At 40.8% G+C, this 18570-nt stretch overlaps 3 protein-coding genes across 3 annotated transcripts; 2 read left to right on the top strand and 1 right to left on the bottom strand.

Moving 5' to 3' along the window:
- Positions 1-990: 990 nt before the first annotated feature.
- Positions 991-5070, bottom strand: tsfm (Ts translation elongation factor, mitochondrial). The gene is made up of 6 exons (XM_034694474.1): positions 4933-5070; positions 4446-4598; positions 3706-3834; positions 3463-3585; positions 2345-2426; positions 991-1572 (listed from the first exon to the last, which is right to left on the bottom strand). The coding sequence occupies exons 1-6, from the start codon at positions 4978-4980 to the stop codon at positions 1178-1180; spliced, it is 930 nt and encodes a 309-aa protein (XP_034550365.1). The 5' UTR covers positions 4981-5070; the 3' UTR covers positions 991-1177.
- endou (endonuclease, polyU-specific) lies at positions 4853-10391 on the top strand. Its single transcript, XM_034694462.1, has 10 exons — positions 4853-4877; positions 6805-6879; positions 6978-7100; positions 7215-7337; positions 8112-8283; positions 8378-8583; positions 9190-9303; positions 9384-9490; positions 9585-9727; positions 9809-10391. The coding sequence occupies exons 2-10, from the start codon at positions 6822-6824 to the stop codon at positions 9927-9929; spliced, it is 1167 nt and encodes a 388-aa protein (XP_034550353.1). The 5' UTR covers positions 4853-4877; positions 6805-6821; the 3' UTR covers positions 9930-10391.
- A 3779-nt stretch (positions 10392-14170) lies between these two features.
- On the top strand, positions 14171-17817 carry LOC117817598 (neurogenic differentiation factor 4-like). Its single transcript, XM_034690356.1, has 2 exons — positions 14171-14658; positions 15986-17817. Exon 2 carries the CDS (start codon positions 15990-15992, stop codon positions 16998-17000), a length of 1011 nt encoding a protein of 336 aa, XP_034546247.1. The 5' UTR covers positions 14171-14658; positions 15986-15989; the 3' UTR covers positions 17001-17817.
- The last annotated feature ends 753 nt before the right edge of the window (positions 17818-18570 follow it).

Genomic DNA, 18570 nt, shown 5'->3' with positions numbered 1-18570 from the left:
CATACAAAAACTCACAGTCCAACCTGAGAAAGCGTGTTGAGCTACATAACATTTGTTTTATTCCAGATGAACATTTCAAACAAAGTTGTCTGTGTTTGGAGTAATTTAGTTGATGTTTTTATTCCATGGTTTAGTTTTTAGAGATTTCAAGTCATGGTTTCTAGATATACATGGGGTGCGTTGGTTGATGGCAGCATCCTCACCCTGACATCTCTCCCTGAGCATGTTCACTGCATGTGTGTGCATGATTGTATGTATATACCAAAAAACTGTATGTGTAGCATGTCCAAAAAAAATTGCACGAGTGAAAAAATTTAATTTCACCCCTGGGGATTAATAAAGTACCTTTCTTTCTTTTTTTCTTTCTTCCTTTCTTATTCTTGACTGCACTCATGCTTTGTGAAAATACAAAGTTTTGAGATTTTTTAAGAAGTACTTTGAATACTTAATTCTTAAGTATTTTTTAAAGCAAGTACTTCAGTACTTTAACTCAAGTAATAATCTGGCAGAGCAACTTTCACTTGTATTGGAGTAATATTTGATCTGGAGTAGCTATACTTTGAAGTAATGAAGCTGTGTACTTTGTCCACCACTGGTTGTAGTATTGGTAATAGTTCAATTGATCAAACTCAATTTTTCTATTCTGCAGTTTTCATTTGGGCTCTGTAACAACCCCACATAACATTCAGTATTTGGTTTAAACCGACTGTAGTTTATGGCTGTAGTAAAAATGAGTCTACACTATGAGAATATCCTGGTGTACTGATACAACACAGAATATTTAAATATGAGGTAACAGAACTTAAGTGTTGGTAATCTGCTGAGTATGTATGGTAAGAAACAAGTAGGGCACCTTGACTCATCAGTATTTCTCTCACAGTGAGAACGAGTGTCAACAGGACTAGTCACATGCATCTGTGCTGTCACTGGCTCATAACACACAGTTAATCCCAAAACACTAAGTATCCTACACAAATAAATAAAGAATCATTTAAAAAAAAGGAAATATTTTATTGTTGGATTCATTATTTCATCAGGCATCAGTGTGGGCATGCCTACATATTCTGCTTTAAATTCATGTAATTGTTGTACTGAATGTCCAAGAATAATTAGTTAGTTGCACTTCATCTGAAATAGAAATTTGTGATAAATCCCTCTAAATGAATAATTTGTCCTTTCATTTTGAGTCTTCACTAGTCATCTCACCACACTGAAATCGGACAAAGTCCAGCACTCGAGCTTGTTGCCCCGTGAGGAACTGTGCCACAGTCCTGCTGGGGTCTCCCAGGAAGGTCTGAGGCAGCAGCCGGGTCTCACTTTCCCCACAGGGGAGGTCGTCCATGTTTCCCAAGGACTCAGGAGCTTCTCCAACTACATGCTGTCCCAGCTTACGCCCTAGAGTATTCTGCTCTCCCTCATTTCCTCCCTGAAATACAACCAGAGCACCATATCGACCCATGGCCACTTCAGTCTGGCCGCTCACACCACCATGTACGTATGAGCCGACGCCCCACTCAGCTGGGACACTCAGGGTCACTGCCCTCTTTATCGACATGTTCTCACCAAGACGACCTAAGAGTAAAGAGGGACACACGTTTTATCAATGAACAATGGAAAACAATTATTTCAGCCAACATGCTTCATTTTACAGACAGTCTGTGATTCTTTTTTGGGGCTTTGCGCCATTATTAGATAGGAAAGCATGAGTGAGACAAGACATGTGAGTGGGAATGACATGCACCAAATCCTGTTGGGACCAGGAATCAATCCTTCACCTACATGGGGCGCCTGCTCTACGACCTGAGCGGACTGCTGCCCCGATTGTTCATTTTAGCACTCAGTCAGTCCTTTTCTTACATGTAGATGTAGATAAGCTTGTGTTGGGGGTCAACTTACAATAAATGAACATGGTGTGCAATACAAGCTCTCCTTTTTGCACCATTTCAGATTTATGAATGCAAAATTGAATAGCTGGGAAAAAAGTACAAATACAAAACGAGTAAATAAAGAACTTTTAGTTGCGAGTTAATGGCTTTAGTAGTATTGCCAAAAAATGTTGATGCAAGTCTGAACCTGCTAAATTGATGCATTCCCTACACACAGCAACACTAAACTGTGGGTCTGCATTGTTCCCTGGTTGTGTCTTAACATGTCCAGAAAAACACATTTCTGCCAAGCAATGTCTTGAAACAGAAGTAGTGGACAACATCAAATTAAGTATGAGTTACTCTGCTCCAGTTACTTGAGGAAACCTCAATGAAAGAAGCAGAGGGCTGTGTCTTTCAATGTATAGAGCAGTCTTTTAAAGATATATTGAGTTGTGTCCCGTCAGGGAAAATCTGACCTATTGTTAGAGCCACACGGTCAGCAAGTGAAGCTCCTTCATCCACACTGAGTTTGCAAACCTCTTCACCCGACAGAGCACTCTGAAAATAAATGTTGCATGTCAATTAAAAATTGAAATAGAACAAGGGAAAGAGAACCAACATATTCAGACATCACACATCTTAGAGTTAAAAGTGCTGCTTAAGTAGCAATTTGCATTTTACAGATGTCAAAAAGAGAAGAAGAGGAGGTTAACTATCCTTGCAGGAAAACGCTTCTGTTGTTCTTTACTCATATAAAGGTGAACTAACTAACTGTACTGTATTTGTCAACAATGATAACTTCCTTTATAAGGATAGTGTTTCCAGCAACACCCAGAAGATACAAGTACGTTTGTTTATTTAAGCTTCCATAAGGGTGACAGCAGAGGTCTGGTTTATTATTCCCACACAACCTGAAGGATACATCACACAGGTGACAAAATCAACATGGTGATTGATAGGGATCCAACTTCATGGAGATCAAATGTACAGTTTTGTCTAGGGGTAGAACTTCTACATTGAATGTGTCCAAGTGGAGTTAAAAATGTGCTTTTTATGCACATCCAATAATTTATAATCACGTGTCATAAAATAACATTTGTTTTCATTGTGTTGTTTAATGAACACTACACTCCTCGGATCTGTAAAAAGTATCAATGTTGAGATCTGAGTTACAAAGATTAAACTTGGCAATTGACTGCCAATTCAATGTAGAACCCATGTTTGCAATAGTGTTCATTATCCATAAACCTCTTTTAAAGCAGGCATTTTCATTTCATAGTCATTGTAGGCAGTAGTGCAGGTATCACTTTACTGTCATCACCATTGAAAGTAAGCTTTCATTGATGATTCAGAGCCGCTGAATCCTATGCAGCCAAATGGAATTCAGCCATTTCTTTCATTGTTTTGATTTACACCCAAAACTTGTATCATTAATATTGTGTTGACTGTAAAATTAAAATAAATAAATATAACTATAACAGCCAGACACGTGGTGTACCTTTTTACACCCAGACACATAAATAAGATCAAACCATTATAATTTCAAATATAACAATATTGCTGCAAATATCCTGCCCTCACTATGTGGCCTTACCTTCACGTATCCCTGTTTACTTTGGGTTTTATTCTGGTGATGAGCCATGGTAGCAAACGCCACATCCTTCACCAGCTGTTGGAACTTCTCATTACGGGCAACAAAGTCTGTCTCACAGTTAACCTGCATTAAAAAGTACATAACATAGACAGGACATTTCAATAAATACCATCATGTTCAACAAACTGCAAACTGATCAACTTTGATTTCTTGTTTTAGGTACCCATGTACTGCTGGCCTTACCTCCACCATAACTGCAGCCTTTTCTCCTATGAAGAGCCCAATAAGACCCTCTTTGGCTTTACGACCCTCCAGTTTGTTTGCTTTGCTCCAGCCCTCTTTCTGGGCCTGCTCATGCAGCCATGTCTCTGCCTGAGAGTTCAATACATTTAATCAATGACATAGGAACATAGCTAGAAGTTTCAGTAGTCACAAAAAAACATCACTGCTTCACAACAGAATAGCAAGTGCAGGACAAGTCTGAAAGCAGTGGCGGAGCCAGGGGGTGGCCAGGGCCACTTCTGAAAACTGATTGGCCATCCCTGTGGCAACCCTGAAATTCTTAAACATGATTGGCTATTTGCCATGTCAGAGGCATTACTTATATTCAAATTAGCTATTGTGTTTCATCAAACTGCAGAGACAGTAGTTTCTGTGGATTTGAATATTATTTTTGTTGATGCTTTGACTTTGGACAATCATCTTCATTTTGAGTCCTTAAAGAGGTCAGTTCAGCAGATTTAAATGTTGACACTCTGTTGAGTTACATTTTTAATGTTAAAGTTAGAAATCTACAAAAATGTAACATTTGTTAAATTATTTTATAAAAAGAAGTTAAAGAAGATCATTGGAAGTAACCCTCATAGTTTTAGGGTAAGCCCCTAATGTTTGAAGCTGGCCAACCCTTCAACAGTCAGTGCCCCAGTTTGGCCACCCGAGTCAAAACTGTGTGGCTCCGCCACTGTCTGAAGGGGGGGGTTTACCTGTTTTATATCATTATCAAACTTCTCCAGTGCTTTTTTGCAGTTTATGAAGGTATAGCCGGTTGATTTGCGCAGTTTCATCAGGAGGGCTTTCTCAGCAGCCAGGAGCTGACAACCAGTGTGTAAAGACTGCACATGGTGGCAGAAACCGACCTGAGGATGACATATGAGGAAAAACGTTACAGACAATGTAAATAATATCTCCTAACATCCTATTGACCTTACTCTGAGGGCTGACTCTGTCTGAAGTATACAATCTCATGTACCCCATTAGATAACATTGCTTTTGAGTAAAACTTTTTGATGTATATTCAGCCCCAAATAAACATCATGTCAGGGAAATCATGTTAAAGTAATTTTATGAGGCAAACCCAGAGAGAATGGGAACATAGCGTTAGCTTACAAACCAGCTCGTGACAGCTGAAGTGTCAGGTAAAAAACACAACATGACAAAAACACAAGTGAGCTTAAAGTTGAATGCACTCACCTTTGCAACATCTCTTGTTATTGTTTTAAATAAAAGGGTTAACGACATCTTTCAGTCTGTACAAGTGCAGTGTCTTATGAAAGCTCAAAATGTCATTGAAATCCACGCTGCGTACGGAAGCCGCGTAGAGCCAAAAGACTCTGAGTGAGTTATCACTACTTAGCGCCCTCTACTGGACGGGAGTATAGCTGCAGTTTTTTAAAGCCACGTCATTTACATTGACAGTTGTTCTCGATTGTTTACAAACGTTTTCTGAAAGCATGCCTCATACTCTCAGAACTCTACACACAAATCAAAAAACACACACACGATGGGCAAAACCCCTCAGTTCTCCTGCAAAATGAAACATTACATTTAAAAATATGTTATTTCTTTGTTTTCAAACAACACACACAAACCACCATATGAATAGACATTTATAAGAACCAGTTGAACACTGATGTGCTCAATGTAAAACACTATGATGAATGGAAAACACTTCTTCTCCATTCATCATAATGACTTAGGCCTTTTTTTTGTTCAGTGCTTGTAGTTTAGCAGAATTGGTTCAGGGGGTTGGTGTATGGGTTACATGTTGTGGTCATTGTGTTTCAAGTACCAATATTTGTGAGTAAACAATTGAGAAAAACTGTAAATTAAAGCAATACTCAAAGCAGACTTTTAGCTTCAAATTACTTATATTGAATGAAGCATGCAAACGTATCTTGAGAATAAAAGCAGAATAAAGGCTTTAGACTGGTTAACTGAACGTTGTACCAAAAAAGAAAGATACAAAGTGATTCCTTTGTCTGTCTGTTTGATATTGCAAAACAAGACAATAATCAGAGATTTGTGCTTGTAACATAGACTGTTTAAAATAGGCTTGTAACGGTAAAACATTAAAATGAACAAATAAAATGAATTTCAGTTAAATTCATAAATGTCTCCAGAAAAAAAAAGTATTAAAAAATACAACATTGGTGTCCTGTTTTTGCACATTTTTAACCAACAACTGGAACCTAACTTGTAAGATCTTTGTGAGCACAAAAATCCAACAAGTTTGACTCAACGTTACAGTTGTTTGGCAGCAATTCCTAAGAGAACATGCAATCTTGCTCTATTGTTGAGTTCCTTTGGTTGTTTAGAAAGGATAATTACCATTTCAGTGTTTACCCAGGTCTATTTAAATGCAACTTGAAGCCTCAGAAGAAGCATTCTGTTTGTGTAACTAAGAAAGTCAACATGCACCTTTGTTGCATGGAATTTCCACTGGGAGCATGTGAGCGCGGACACTGAGGCAGGTGAGCTACTCTGTGTTATCTTATATGCGTCCTGTGAAATAAGGCAGCTGGTCACTCTGGCAACAGAAATTGGGAAAGCTCTGCTGGTGATAATGTGTTCTTAAAATATGTGTTCTGTATTTGACAAGGCATCCCAGTAATGAACAGGCTAAAATAGACATTTAACTGAATCATTCTATTCAATTGTTGAAAAAGGGAATAACATCTAAAAAGCAGCCATTATGACACCTCAAACCTTGATATTGTTTTATTCTGACACATTAAAGCAGTGCTGAAGTGTCACACAGGTGTTCAGTTTCACAGAGAAAAGATGGAAAAAAGGTATTGCTTGATTTCCCATTTTTAGGAGGTCTTGTCCACAGCATGCTAAACCTCAACCTTCAACAAGTGTTACTTTTAGTTGTGGGAAAAACAACAACAATGAAGAAATTAAATGTCACACGTGAGGATACATTTTGTTCTTGATCCAGGTCAAACAGCTGACCTCTTGACTTGTGGGCTGGCTGGGAATTTAGCATTGTGTCTGGATTGGTCAGGTTAAACCTGCTATAAAAAGGAGACTGTGATAAGAGCTGGAACACCTTGTTTTCAGGTTGTAGCTGAGCCAGGATGAAGATCATTGCTCTCCTTGCACTGTTGGTGACTCTGTTCCAACCAGGATACAACAGTAGGAGATATTTTCTGATCACTGCAAACTTTTATCTCAAGTTTATGTCTAACCATGTAGTACAATTATGTGTTATTGCTTGTTTTGACTGTTCGCAGACAGCCTGGACTCATGTGCGGATCGCTGTGGTTATGGAACAGACAATGATTTCTCTTGTCAGTGTAACCCGTCCTGTGAGCGTTACAGAGACTGCTGCTCTGACTACACTGAGCTCTGTAAAGGTGAGTGGCAAAGACAGACTTTCCTTATTTAAGTAACCACTGAAGCTCTGTAGAAATCCTTTATGTTTTTATTTAACACCACTTTGTGATTCAAGCATGTTTTATTACTTCTAGGTGAATCCACATCTTGTAAAGGCAGATGTGATGAGAAATACAACCCTGATAATGAGTGCCACTGCAACTCCAAGTGCCCCCAACACAACAACTGCTGCAACGACTACTCAGACCTCTGTGACAGTAAGACCAGACCAGCGTTACCCATACTTTACCCTGTCTAGCATGCAGCACAGCTTATTACTACTGTTAGTCTGCTAGCTTCTCTCTGCTTGTGTTACTCCTTTTGAACAGTGTCTCCACAGCTACACCTGCTCACTTTCACATGGAGGACACTGAGTCTGCTGACTGCTGTGGAAGCCGTATTATACTGTTCTGAAAAAGAACAGTTTCTAAAATAATTTACACTAATTCTACAACCTTAAAATTCAACAGCTACAACAGTAAAGTGGTGCTTACAAATTTATGCATGAATGGTCAAATATCTCAAACATGGGGCGACATTTACCTGTCATACTTCAAGTACATTTTTCAAGTAATGCTTCTTTAATTTCAGAGAAGTAATATTTTCAAAACAGGACTTTTATTTCTAATACAATAATTTAGAAAGTGTGGTATTATTGTTTTTATTAAAGTAAAAGTTCTTTCCCTGCTGCTGACTTGTCAAATTTTGACTTGGTTAAAATGTATTTCAGTGAATGACCAGCAGGTGGCACTGTTGTGCTTCATACAACACTTGAAAACTGTTAGTGGAAATGTTATAGGTGGCATAACATGTGTTACCATGTTAAGTACAAGTACCCCAAAACTGTACCTAAATATAATACTCGAGCAAATTTATCTGCAATACTAAATTACATTCCACTACTAGAAGTGCCATATGTGTGATAGAAATGCACAGATCATTTTTAAAGGTTACATAATAAAGGCAGTGTGTGTGTTGGTGATGGTCTACAGGTGATGGAGGAGGTGGAGGCGGTGATATCACTGATGCTGATATCAAGGCTCTCTCTGAGGCGCTCTACGCGATGGACTCAAACAAAGCTTCAGCCTCTCAGCTGATCCTCGATCCTCAAGCTCTGGTGCACGACTCTCAGACCGGTTCCCAGTCAGACCTCTCCTCCAGACGGTGAGGAGAAAACACGTTTATCAACACAGCTTGCTCTCATTCATTTCCTCATCTGTCTTGATGTATCAACTAGTGTTTGTCTTTGTTTCTCCAGGTTGTTTAAATACCTGGATGAGCAGGCTTTGTTTTCGAGACCTACCTTTGCTGCTCTGCTGAATGTGCTTGACAACTACAACAGGATGACAGGGCAGACAGAGGATTTTAGTTCTCAGCAGATGACTGAGCAGGACAACTTCCTGAGGCAGACCATGTCCAACACTGAGCTGGGCAGGGAGCTGTTTGCCTTCCTCTACACCAAGGGTAACTGAGTCCATGTTTAATAGTAGGTCTTCAAACTTGTTCAGGCACACATTGTGGTCTGATAATGCAAGTGCCCTGAGACAAGGGATTTTGATGTCTGACCTTCTGTCAAGTCTTAAGAATATATTTGGTTCGTATTTTGTCAAATTTTCACATTTAGAAAATAAGGTATCAGAATTTTTAGTATTTTTCGTACCTGAAGTTGAGAGAACTTCTTACTTTCTAGCAAGTTGAAAAGAACTGGTGGTTACCACTGCTATCTGTAAACCAGGAGAAGATAGCAATGTCTCTCTGTGCTAAAATGATCAATTCTATTTGAACTCAAGTGAGAAAAAAATCATGGCATCCATGAAAAGTTAAAGTGACATTGATCCTATGACACAAGTTTCTCGTGTTTATTTCAAATTCACAGTAAGTGTATTATGTCAAAGTTATGTCTAAGGATTGCATGATGCTAATTGCAAACCATTGCTGTGGGTTTCAAACTTTCGTAATTCTCTCCGACATCAAGCCTTTGTTTGCCTAATTTCTGATTCATCCTCCAATAAATCTCTTCATAGTTTAAAAAACCCTAAAGTTTTTTCTGATTTCTTTCTGTATTTCCAGGCGTCTATGCCTCAGAGGAAGACTTCATTCAGGACCTGAAGATGATGTGGTTCGGTCTGTACTCCCGAAACAACAACAAGATGGACTCCAGCGGATTTGAGCACATCTTTGCAGGTACGCAAAGAGCAGATTTTTTTTTTTTACAAATACCAGATGTCTTAAAATGTCATGATTAAGGAAAACATCTTTAATAGGTGAGGTCAAGGGTGGAAAGGTGTCTGGTTTCCACAACTGGGTCCAGTTTTATCTCCTGGAGAAAAGAGGGAAGCTGAACTACTACAGCCACAGCTTCAACGGGCCTGTACGCATCTACAGAACATACATCCATATGTTCATTTATGCTGTGACATGTGAAGTTTTTAATTTCTCTGTGTCCTTCTCCCATCACCTCTCAGTGGACCACTTACCCTGATGTTTTGGGGATGCAGTTCAAGTGGGACGGCTACTACAAGCAGGTTGGCTCTGCAGTGATCGGCTGCAGCCCTGAGTTTGACTTTGCCTTGTACAGCCTCTGCTACATCACTCGCCCAGGGAAACAGTGAGTGCATTTTCACACCCTGTGATATTTTTTTCATTTCTTCATTTAGGATTACGATATGATATTGTCAATCATCCACAGGTGTCGTCTGAGTCTTGGCGGTAAGGAGCTCATGATCCAAACTTACACCTGGGATAATTCTTCTTATGGTAATGGGAAGAAGTTCATCGGCTCTGCCTTCCCTGCAACCCCCAGGAACTGAAGCTGTCATCGGCAAACAATAAGAAACACACATAGGAGTCATGTTTCATTCAAAGCATTCCCACTATGAAAACTATTGTCAATTTAGAAATAAAACTTCAGAATATCTTAATTTCTGTCCAAAAGTTTCAATAGAACAGTCAGAAATAATCTCAGCAACAAGAACAAAAGTTCTCACATTCAGATGCTGCTCATTCTGACTCAGGCAGTTGCATAAATAAAACAGTCCAGCAGGCAGTGGATTATCTGCAGTGTAACCTTTCTACAGAACAAGGGAATGCGCTGCTCTCCCATGGGCACGATCAAACTGTGCCTAATGGGGCAAAAAATGGGCGTTTACACACCCTGAGTGGGTACAATACTGACACCAGCTCCTCTGTAGTAAGAGCATGTGTGCATGTGACACAATTACTTATTGTCTTTAAAGGGAGCAAAACAAAACAATAAAAAATACACAACCGCATGCAGTCTTTTGCAGTATGAACTATAGAAACAGAAAGACATTAACCGATTCTGTTCTGCTTGACCTGCTTCAAACAGTAGCCACCAGCTAAACCTGTTCTTATCAGCTGTCCATAAAGCTGTGTGTGTAACTCCCCAGTTTGGGGTTAAGTGTGTGTATGTGTGTGTGCGCATGAGTCTGAATGGGTGCATCTTTGTGTGTGTGTGTGTCCAGCTGGGATGGGGGTTGATTTTACTCTTTCACTCATCTAGGGTGACTAACAGGATAAATTTGGGTCTGCCGACTGAACAGGGGGACACACTTGCAGGGCTGTTTGAAGAAAGTATTACAGGAGATGGATCTGCCACTGATCCCATTGTCTACCAGTCTGCGTGCATTCATGCAAAAATAAGCGCACAAGACCAGTCAGCACGCAGGAAAAATGTGGCCTTGAGGGATTCATCTGATTTAGGCCTCACATGCAGCAACACAACAATAAAATTAGCCCAGGAAGGAACTTCTCTCACTTTTTTTGTCAGACTCGATCACAGTTTCTGAGCGGGTGGCTCCAGAAATTAGAAGAGTAAATCTTCTCTCTTTTCACACTGGCCCTTTTTAAAAGCCCCAGTGGAATCAAATTAAATCACAGTGGGGCAAATAAAAGAAAAAAATTCAATTGTGTCTTTTGTTGCTCACACAACTTCATAATCGAATTATAGCTGGCCACCCGCCAGCGTGTCCTCGCATCTCCCCCCAATGGGCTCCTCCTGGCAGATCTCGTGAGCCACCTGACTTTTGTTTTGTAATTATATTATCCCGCTCTCTCTTTAGCGTGTTGTGGCTAATGGCTGCGCGGGCTAGCCCAGCTGCACATGCAGAAACAAAGCTGCTTATGGGGCCAGACAATGGACCCGTGGAAAAGGGACGCCTGAAGGCGGTCAGCCAATGAGCACGCACAACAGGGGGCCGACAGAGGGTTTAGGGAAGGGTTAAAGGAGGTTTAGGGGTTGGGGGACAAGGAGGGAGTGTTTTTATTTTATTTTATCCAGTAGTAAAGTCCATCAACAAGATGGTTAGTAGGAGGACACATGGTCAACATCACCCCTGTCTCCTCAGGGTCAGAGCTGGGCTGGAGGGAGGTTCAAGTTTGGCTTAGATGCTGGTTATTTCTAAAGTTGATGGAGGAGCGTGAAATGCAGAACAACGTTCATTCTCTGGAGTTTTCAGAAAGCTTGCTGAACAATTTGATTGATCAATTGTCAAAGCTGTTACCAGTGGTTTCAATCCTGATGTTTTTGTAGACAAGTGCAGAGAGATTTCTTCTTGGTTGGTTAAAGTTATTTTTTCCCAACAGAAAATCTGCAGTATTTCAAGGTTGAAAGATATATTAGAAAAAATATAAATTCTAATTGCTGCACATTATTATGTATCCTGCTACACAAACAGAGACACACTCACACACATACTGCAGGCACATACACTTCATGCTGTGGTGTTGGCATCTCTCAGAGGACACCCAGTATGACAGATGGACAAAAACCCACTTTCTCCAACTGTCACACTCAGAAACTCTGGGGATTCAGAGGAAGGTTATGTCTGTGTGTACTGGAGTGAAGTTTTATCCAGCCTTCCTATTTCCATAATATCAAACTAAATTCCAATCTCTCAAACATACCTAGAGGAGGTGAGGGCGGCAGTGTCCTCTGAGCCATGTGAACATGCTGAGTGAGCTGAGCAGCCAGTGGAGGATAGATGAGCATCTGAGCCACACACCATTAAAATAAGAGATATGTTAGAGGGCCATCTGCAGCAGGACTTCATCGTGTGCAGTCAGCACTGAGGGACCTGGGGACATCATGGCATACATACAGTGTTAGACCTAAGCAGCACTTAAGGAACTTAAAGACTGGATTAATCCAAAAAGTTAGTCAAACTAAAACAAATTGATATGGAGGAAGAAGGAACAGTTATGTCATGAAAAATACAAGTAGGGAGTTTAAATGCATCTGACACAAAATGAGATATACAGTTTCTAGTTCCGTTAAGTGTCATAAGTGATGTTGTGTGTGAGTGTGTGTGTGAGTGTGTGTGTGTGTGTGTGTGTGTGTGTGTGTGTGTGTGTGTGTGTGTGTGTGTGTGTGTGTGTGTGCATGTGCGTGCAAAAGGGACATTAAGCCTCAGCTATCATATTCCCATGCTAGTTCCACTCTGGGGATGACCCGACTCGGCTATTCCCATTTCAGGCTGCAGGTGTGGAATAGGAAAAGCAGAGACCCGAGGGGAGGAGAAGTGGGGAAGGTGGTCCGCCTGGGAATGAACGGGGAATGAGAGGCTCGTAGTTTGGGTTAGCAGATTACCTTCTAACTGACCTCCCGACTCTCCATTAGAGCACCATGCTCTAATGGAAATTGTTCAGCTGTTGTATCTCTTCAACAAACCAGTTTAGGTCGCAATTTTTTTTCTTTAATACTTTTATGGATAATATTTTGCAGATTGAGATTTTAAATGAGTTTTATCAAGTAAGATGCCACAGACCTAAATACGGTGGCCCTGAAAGACAAAACAAATGTACAAAAGAGGAAACACTTTTACAAAGTTGAAGACAAATTTACATTTTAGAAAACATTTTTACATTTTAGAAAACAAAATTACATCAGCAAAACACTTTTACCAAGGCCAGAACAAATTTACAAAAGATGAAACACTTTTAAAGTTGGAGACAATTTTACAAACGATGGAACACTTTTGCCATTTCTGAAACAAATTAACATTTCATTTCTACAGAAAGGGAATGCAACAAATACTGGAAGTGATCCGGAAGTGATTGAGTGTGGGATCATTTAGTTTGTTTTGATAGAGAGAAACCAAGGGGAGCGACATGGTGTAGATATCAGGACATCCTCAGTTTATATCAGGTTTTCAGGAGATATGACAGAGCTTTTCTGGAGACATTATGCCTTTTCATCTGAGGTCTGACACCTCACTCTGAGACCTGAGGATGCCTAATATGTACACCATGTCACTCCCTTTGGTTTCTCTCCATCAAAACAAACTAAATGACCCCTCACTCGATCACTTCCAGATCACTTCCGGTAATTGGTACATTCCCTTTCCCTAAAAATGAAATGTTAATTTGTTTCAGAAATGGTTAAAGTGTTCCATCGTTTGCAAATGTGTCTCCAACTTTGTAAAAGTGTTTCATCTTTTGTACATTTGTTTCCTTAAGTGTAAAATTTGCTCCAACTATGTAAAAGTGTTTCATCTTTTGTCCATCTTTTGTTTTGTCCTTCAGGGCCACCGTACCTAAAGATGTTTTAAAAACAGTTTCAGCATAACTGGTTAAAACATGTAAAAGTGTTTTTTAAACTGAAGCATATTCAATGATAGTCCATGATGATACAAAAAAAAATAATTATTAGCATAATGAGTTTTAATACCTACAGAATTGATAGAAAAATCTTAATTCTGAACTTTTACATGTGATGCAGTGAGCTTTATTTAGCATTGTTGAGTTCTAAAATGTTCCCTCATTAAATAAGGTGGGTACAAGTTCTTCCTCCACTGTTAGATACTTCATAAAAAGTCCTACTCGAAAACTGAGTAGTGGTAAAATCCTGTATGCATGGACCTACATTCTTCAGAGCACAGAGACCATTTAATGAGACCCAGAGACACTTCTGTCCCTGCTCCACTCATGTGACCAAACATCCCCCGTCTGGTCAGAGCTGCCTCCAGGCTGACGTGAATTTGTTCAGCAGCCTTTTGGAAGGATGGAGGACTGGAGGAGAGGATGGAGCTAACACCTGCTCATATGCAACTTCAAGCTGTCACATACAGTTAAGCTCAGTAGGCTGAGCGCGTCTCTTCCTCCGCTCAATGAGAACGTGCTGCGGATTTGGCGGCCGACCTCGCGACGCAACAAAGGCCGGGGCCTCTCCTGTTTGTCTGCAGTGTTTCACTGAGCTTATGCGCATCTCTGTGACCCTACACGCACACACACACAAACACGCACACAGGCGAGCTGCAGGGGCTCGAGCCACGGGCTGGCCACGCGCGAGCTTAAGCGCGTAGACAGAAGCTGGATGGGAGGAGGGGGAGGAGCTTAAACTTGGAGGTTAAAACCCAGAGCCCCCGCAGAGTGACCCACGCTGAGACTCAGTGGGACGAGTCTGAGTAGGGACACGGCACGGAACTCTTCCCTAGTTTGACAGAAGACAGAGACACGGCAGGAACCCAGAGCAATTTATTGGCAAACTTCCTGAGAGGCTCGTGAGACAAATCAGCACGGGTAGGTTTTATGAAGGAACTGATGTTGAAAAGTTTGTGTGACTTTTTTTTTCTGCTTGTGTATATGCTTATCAGGAAAACAGGTCACAATCTTTACATTTAAATCAAGATCAGTCGCATTATTATTCGGCAAAAAGCTATCTAAGCAAGGAACAATTGTTACAACATCTATGTTTCTGCGTTTGCAAATGTCGGAATTAAATTCCCTCTGAGTCGTCTGTCACTGATCTGGGGACGTCGATCTTTCATTTAATCCCATGGTCGCCGCTTCATCCACGGTGCAAATCCTGCGATGGCCCAGATTGAAGTGCTGCCGGGGCTTTACTAGTTCAAAAGATGACCGGGATTACCCTGAGAGATGCGAGAGAGGAAGGCAGAAGGAATACAAATAGATAATGAATTTTTGTAAAGTCAAATTGTTACCACAAAGTAATCGTCAGTGTTCTCTCTCCATCCCTTGTTATTGATTCTGACAGCAACACCTGACAGGGAGGAGCTGTCCGGTGCTGAAACTGTGTCAGGCTGCTTTAAGAGCTGCTGGCAATCCCGTTTAATAAATAGTTGGATTGTATCATAAGTAGTGTAAAACAAAGCATCCTCACTTTTTCCAGGTAGCAAATCATATTAATCGGAATTTACTTCACTCTAAATTATATTAACCAAGAAGTTCAATTGGCATGGTTTCTGTTATTTTGGACACATTTCAACATGCTCAATTCTTAAATCAAAAATTGTGAAAGTAAATAAGGTTTTATTATTTCTTCTTTTTCTTCTCCTTCTCTCCTGTTTTACTATTTTGAAAAAAATATTTGATAAATTCTTCTGCATGGTGTTTAAAAACACATGACATTCTATTAAGTACAATTCTGACGAGATCTTAATAATCCAAATTATTCTTTTAAGTGGAGAATTATGAAATAAAGATATTGAAGTAATTCACAAATGCTCTAAAATTGGTCAGCAGTGAATAGTCACTTCACAGCACCGTCAATCTTCCACCTTGGTTGTGACAACAGTTTTTTTTTTTTTTTTTGTCATTTTGCAATGAAAAGAAGATTATGCTTAAGTCTGTCAAAATAAGTTTTCAATCATCCATTTAGTAGAAAAAACAAACAAATAAAATAAATGTATAAATAAATTGTCAGTGACTAGGTCTGGGTAATGAAGGCAATAATTCTAAAAGTATAAATTGCATGAAACAGTGCCGACATACCATAATTATAAAGGGGGTTTTCTGTTGAAGCAAATCAGATCTGTAAGACAGGAACTATATAACTCATGATTGAGTATCTGTACACCTTTGACTAAGATGTTTTCTGTCTCCACAGTACTATGATGATTAAACCGTATGCGAGACAAGGTGAGGGAGAGGAGGTGGTCAGTCCTCTGCAGTGGATGGATGGAGACATGAGCTCACCCGACAGAGAAGAATCCGGCTCTTCACAACACTTCAGAGCTGCGGGAATGCATCAAGAGATTGGGGAGATGGGGAGCGAGGATGCTGAGGAAGACGAGGAGGACGAGGAGGCAGGACTGGAGGAGGAGGAGGAGGAGGAAAACGAGTCCAAACGACGAGGGCCGAAGAAAAAGCGCATGACCAAGGCCCGGCAGGAGCGGTTCCGTGCCAGGCGGGTGAAGGCCAATGCCAGGGAGCGCTCACGGATGCACGGCCTGAATGATGCACTGGAGAACCTGCGCTGCATCATGCCCTGCCACTCCAAAACACAGAAACTATCAAAGATCGAGACTTTACGGCTGGCTCGCAACTACATCTGCGCTCTGTCTGAGGCCCTGGAGGGGGGTCTGTCCACAGAAAGCAGGGCCTTCATGGACACACTGTGTAAGGGCCTCTCACAGCCCACCAGCAACCTGGTGGCAAGCTGCCTGCAGCTGGGACCTGCTACTGGGCCTGGAATGAGGGCTGAGGACAGACACAGAGTCCGAGTAGCACCCACTCCTCTGGGTGGCATGGTTAGCTACTCCTCCCCCGGCCTGCCTAGTCCACCATACGGGACCTTTGACTCTGCTCACCTGCTCCACCTGAGGGCCATGAAAGGAGGAGTGTACGAGAACCACTCACCTACTGAATACAATACAGGCGGTGTGGGGACCCCTCCATATGATGGGCCCCCTACACCTCCTCTGAGCATCAGCAGCAACCTGGTGGCCAAACAGGAGCCATCGCCTCACTACCCACCCACACAGCACTACTCCCCCTCTCCTGTGGAGCAGGGCCTGTATCAGACTCAGCCCGGTTATGACGTACACTTAGACGGGGCATATGACTCCTACCATGCAGCACACATGCCCCCCCGACAGATCACCTCCGCCTACAGAGACTGAGAAAGATCAACACAACCTCACTGATCATCTTGTTCTTGATGGACACTGATGGACTGAAGACTGCTGAATTGTTCTAGAAAGATTGTTTAGTGAGGAACTGTTGATAAAGATGTTGATGTGTGGTGCATTTAGAGTCCTATAGTGAACATTTGTTTAAAAGAAAAAGAAAAAACTCAACTAAATGCATTTTCTTAGAAAACTAATGACCAAATGATTTGAGGACCTCAAGGACCCTGACAGGACCACTTAGATCAGATGTCCTGATACTGTTTTACAAGCACTTAAAACTCAGCTTTCGCTCCATCTGATATTCCACACACGCTTATAGTGTTTCTATTTATTCTCTAATTTAATTCTGTGTAGATGATGTGCTGGTGTGTGTCTCTTTCTGTATATATTTGTGGTTTATCTTTGTTTGCAACGTAGACTGATAACTTATCTCTTATCTTTTATTCCTGCCCATATTTTCTTGGTTCTTTGTCACAGCACATATACATATTCAGAGGTAGATTTCTTAGCGCATTGTAGCTGATGTGTGTTGTCTACTGAATGAAGATGTCTGGATTTTAAAACTGGTGGTTGTGGAATCAATGTGAAGAAGCACTAATGCCCCTCTCAGGTAGAAATTAATATTCAAACTAACTTTTCAATGGAAACCTTGTCATATTTTATTTCATTTTTCTTTTTGTTTCTTGTCTCTTTTTGAAGATGTGATTTATTAAAAGTAAAAAGTAAAAAAGAAAAAATCAGTTCTCCAACTCTGTGTTTGGCAGCATTTCAGCATCACTGTCAGAAGCGAAGGATCCTGATTTGTCTTTGTCTCTCTTTTTTCTCCCCGGATCTCGGTGGTTTAGCCCCACTAATCCTTGGTGGTGGTTTAATGAAAGGTTAGATGTGCGAGGCAGGATTGTGAGATAAAGATTTATGGTTAACATGGATGCAGACAGTCATTAACACTGACAGCATTATCCTTTCCTGACGTATTTAGACTGTTATTTAACACTCAAAAAACATTAGGAAGAGGTCTGTGTAAATATATATGTCTATATTTTTTTTTACCTTATAGGAACATACACATTTGTACTCCCCAAATGAAGATTTATAGGGTTTTTCTTTTGGTTGAGGGATGATAGAGAAGCAATGCGTAAACATCAGATGACAACAAGTGGTGAGGAGAAAGTAAGTTTGAAAAGAGAGACTGATCAGTACATTGAAGATGTGCTACAATAAACTAAAGATCTGATCTAAGAGCAGCCTCTTCTGTTGATTCATGGTTAGGCTGGTCAGTGTGGGGGCCACCCACTGAGAGGTCAACCAGAGAGGGTCAAGAGGCCACACAGAGTCACGGCTCTCTGGTGGGAATGGTCACTTTATCAGTTCCATGTTCACAGCGTCTCTGTATGTGGGACAGTGAGTGTTTGGTAAGTACGATTTTAGAGGTTATATTATGGATAAAATGTTCTTAATCCTGGTAAACACCATGAACCAACATCCCACGCTTGACCTGCGCTGGGAGAAATATATCACTTTGTTTTTACGCAAGGATTAGTATAAGCCCGTGACTGTGTGT

Source organism: Notolabrus celidotus, chromosome 1, assembly GCF_009762535.1.
Source record: "Notolabrus celidotus isolate fNotCel1 chromosome 1, fNotCel1.pri, whole genome shotgun sequence".
Taxonomy (NCBI): Eukaryota; Metazoa; Chordata; class Actinopteri; order Labriformes; family Labridae; genus Notolabrus; species Notolabrus celidotus.
This window is presented reverse-complemented; position numbering and strand designations above follow the sequence as displayed.